This window comes from Cebus imitator, unplaced genomic scaffold, assembly GCF_001604975.1.
Source record: "Cebus imitator isolate Cc_AM_T3 unplaced genomic scaffold, Cebus_imitator-1.0 Scaffold21, whole genome shotgun sequence".
Lineage (NCBI taxonomy): Eukaryota > Metazoa > Chordata > Mammalia > Primates > Cebidae > Cebus > Cebus imitator.
This window is the reverse complement of record NW_016107336.1, coordinates 863,705-866,555: the sequence shown is the minus strand read 5'-3', so window position 1 is coordinate 866,555 and position 2,851 is coordinate 863,705. Positions and strand designations below refer to the sequence as shown.

Here is a 2,851-nt window from a genome sequence, read left to right as displayed (position 1 = left end):
AAAAAAAAAAAAAAGAGATGGGGTTTCTCCATGTTGGTCAGGCTGGTCTCAAACTCCTGACCTCATGATCCTCCCGCCTCAGCCTCCCAAAGTGCTAGAATTTACAGTTGTGAGCCACCGTGCCTCGCCTTGATTTTGTCTTTTAAGTAAATTAGCCAACAGCTATATTACTATTTATATAGTCAATGATTTGACTGCCTTATGCTGGACGTAAAACAGCTGAGCTTTCCTATTTAAGACAATTATTTTTTAATAACATACACATTCTAAAATTAAAGAGATATTGTCTGCCATAGAAAATCTACATAATTGAGAGAAAACATAAAGAAGAAAATAAAAATTACTATGAATCTTTGTTGAATTATAAAAGCAGTAATTCTGAGTCTTGCCTTTTTTCACTTGACATTAACTTGCCTATATTGTCTGTGTCATTAAACAGTCCCTGAAAACATGACTTTTGATAGCTAGGAAGGACATTAGAGATCATCAGTCAGCAAAGCCACTGGTACCTGGGGAAGCCAGCTTGGATGTTTTGTGCTTGCTCTGAGTGACGGACACGTCGTAGTCTGTGGCTCTACCCTCCTCCCCACCTCCTACCACACTGTGCCATACCCCTGCTCCCAGATCCGGACATTCACATGAATGTGTGCATTTGCTGTGGGCTTTTGTAGCTCTAAGCATGATTTTTTTGTTTGTGTGCTTGCTTAGGGTTTGCTACTCAACAAGCAGAAATCATTGTGTCTGCATTGGTCAAGATCCTGGAGGCCAACATGGACATCGTCTACAACGATATGGTCACCAAGATGCAGCAGGTTAGCCTCGCTGGGTGGGTTAGCAAGTTAGGACGGTGAAGATGGGGTATTATTTGTAGTAATGTTTTAATGTAATATTTTGGATAATAGTTGGAAAGTATATAGTAACTTTTACCATGATTAAGAGGCAAAAGATTACAGTGGCATAAAAAAATATTAGAGCTATTTAGTCAACAATTTTAGAACCATTAGCCTTGAAACCTCAGTTAAAAATCATTTCAGTGAAACTAATAAATGGAGACGTGCCTGAATTATAATATTATAGCATCATGTTCTCAAGGCGTCAGACCACTACCCTTTTAGCTGTGATTCACTTGGTAATGATAACCAGATATGTGGTCTTTTGGAGGGTTTTTTGAGACAAGATCTCACACTGTTGCCCAGGCTGTAGTGCAGTGGTGCAATCTCAGCTCGCTGCAGCCTTGATCTCCTGGGTTCAAGCAATCCTCCCACCTCAGCATCCCAGTTAGCTGGGACTACAGGTGTGCACTACCACAGCTGGCTAATTTTTGTATTTTTTGTAGAGATAGGGTTTCATGATGTTGCTCAGGCCGGTCTTAAACTCCTGGGCTCAAGCGATCCACCCGCCTTGGCCCCCCAAGGTATTGGAATTACAGGTGTGAGCCACCTCACCTGGCAAGATAATGTGCTTTTCTTCTTTTCCTTTTCCCTTTTTGGAATAGAGAATGACCTTGCTCAACTTATTTTGTCCGCATTCTCCTGGTTTTCAATAAGAAGATAGCACATTGAGACGTTAGATGTGGACTTTTTAGGGTAGACTAGATTATCTGTTTTGTTTTTCTTTTCCTAGGAGATCACTCTTCAGCAAATAATGTCTCAGATTGCGAATGTGAAAAAGGATATGATTATTTTGGAGAAGAGTGAATTTTCAGCCCTCAGAGCCGAAAATGAGGTAAAACAGAGCCTCTCACGCTTAGATGATTCATTATATTAAGACATTGAGATGAAATATACACACAAAAGAGCACACATAAGTGTACATCTCAGTGAATTTTCATTAAATGTACACGTCTGATCAAATCAAGCAGGGAAACTTGACCGGTGTCGCAGAAGTCCTTCTAATGCCTCTCGGTTGCTCCCACCGCAGAGGAGATGCCGTCCTGGCTGATAACACCACTGACTAGTTTCGCCTGTCCTCGAACCATTTGATGGAATCATGCTGTGTGTCTTGTAGCAAGAGATCATTTTTTTCATTGTCTATAGTCTTACATGAATATGCCCCATCATTCTGTTGTAATGTATATTAGAATTGTTTCCAGTTTTTTGTTATTTTGAATAATTGCTGCTGCAAAATATCTCTTGTTTCTTTACATAGAGCATAAGGGACGAGCATTTAAATAGGTGCTTTCTATGCATCTTCCTTTTATTTTCAGTCCTATTTAAAGTCCCATAGGGAAGGCTATTTATTGCCTGTTGACCCTAGCCTCCTAAGAAACTTTCTAGCAAAAAGTAAAGTGGTAAAGTTTCAAACTCTCTAGGTTGTCCTTGAAATCAGTTACATGAGGGCAGAATTAGTTGAAAGATAAACTGAAGGAGGTACTAAATAAAGCAGGGTCACTGAAGGCAAATGTGTATGCCAAATACAACTGTGATAACTTTATGCAGCCTTCAAGATGAATTAAAACTGATTTCAAGATATATGTGTTGTAATGCCATTCTGCAGTCAGTACAGTGTTCTGAATGAAGGAAAAACTTGAAGAACTTGTGCATAAATACCTGTTGTAATGTTTGTTGATTACTGTATTTTATGCTGTTCTAACTTTCTAAAGACTTCTTTTTTTAATGTATTTGTAGAAAATAAAACTCGAACTACATCAGTTAAAACAACAAGTAATGGTAAGATTTCACTTTCCTGTTGGCTTGTTTGTAATTATATAAACTTATTAATAAATATGAGAAATGTTTTTAAAAACTTAATTATGTGAAATGTTTGTGTAATATGCCTCAAAAGTGCACAGTGAAAGATTAAGAACACAGTCAATGAATGAATTATTGTTGTCTATAACTATATTCATTAA

The 2,851-nt window shown here is 38.1% G+C and overlaps 1 protein-coding gene across 2 annotated transcripts in view; it reads left to right on the top strand.

Moving 5' to 3' along the window:
- The window catches only part of MCUR1 (mitochondrial calcium uniporter regulator 1), a 25,983-nt gene that overhangs the window by 12,433 nt on the left and 10,699 nt on the right, over positions 1-2,851 (top strand). For both annotated transcript variants that reach the window (XM_017521613.2, XM_017521612.2), the window contains exons 3-5: positions 709-812; positions 1,624-1,725; positions 2,628-2,669. In XM_017521613.2, coding sequence (XP_017377102.1) covers positions 709-812; positions 1,624-1,725; positions 2,628-2,669 — 248 coding nt within the window. The remainder of the gene's footprint in view (positions 1-708; positions 813-1,623; positions 1,726-2,627; positions 2,670-2,851) is intronic.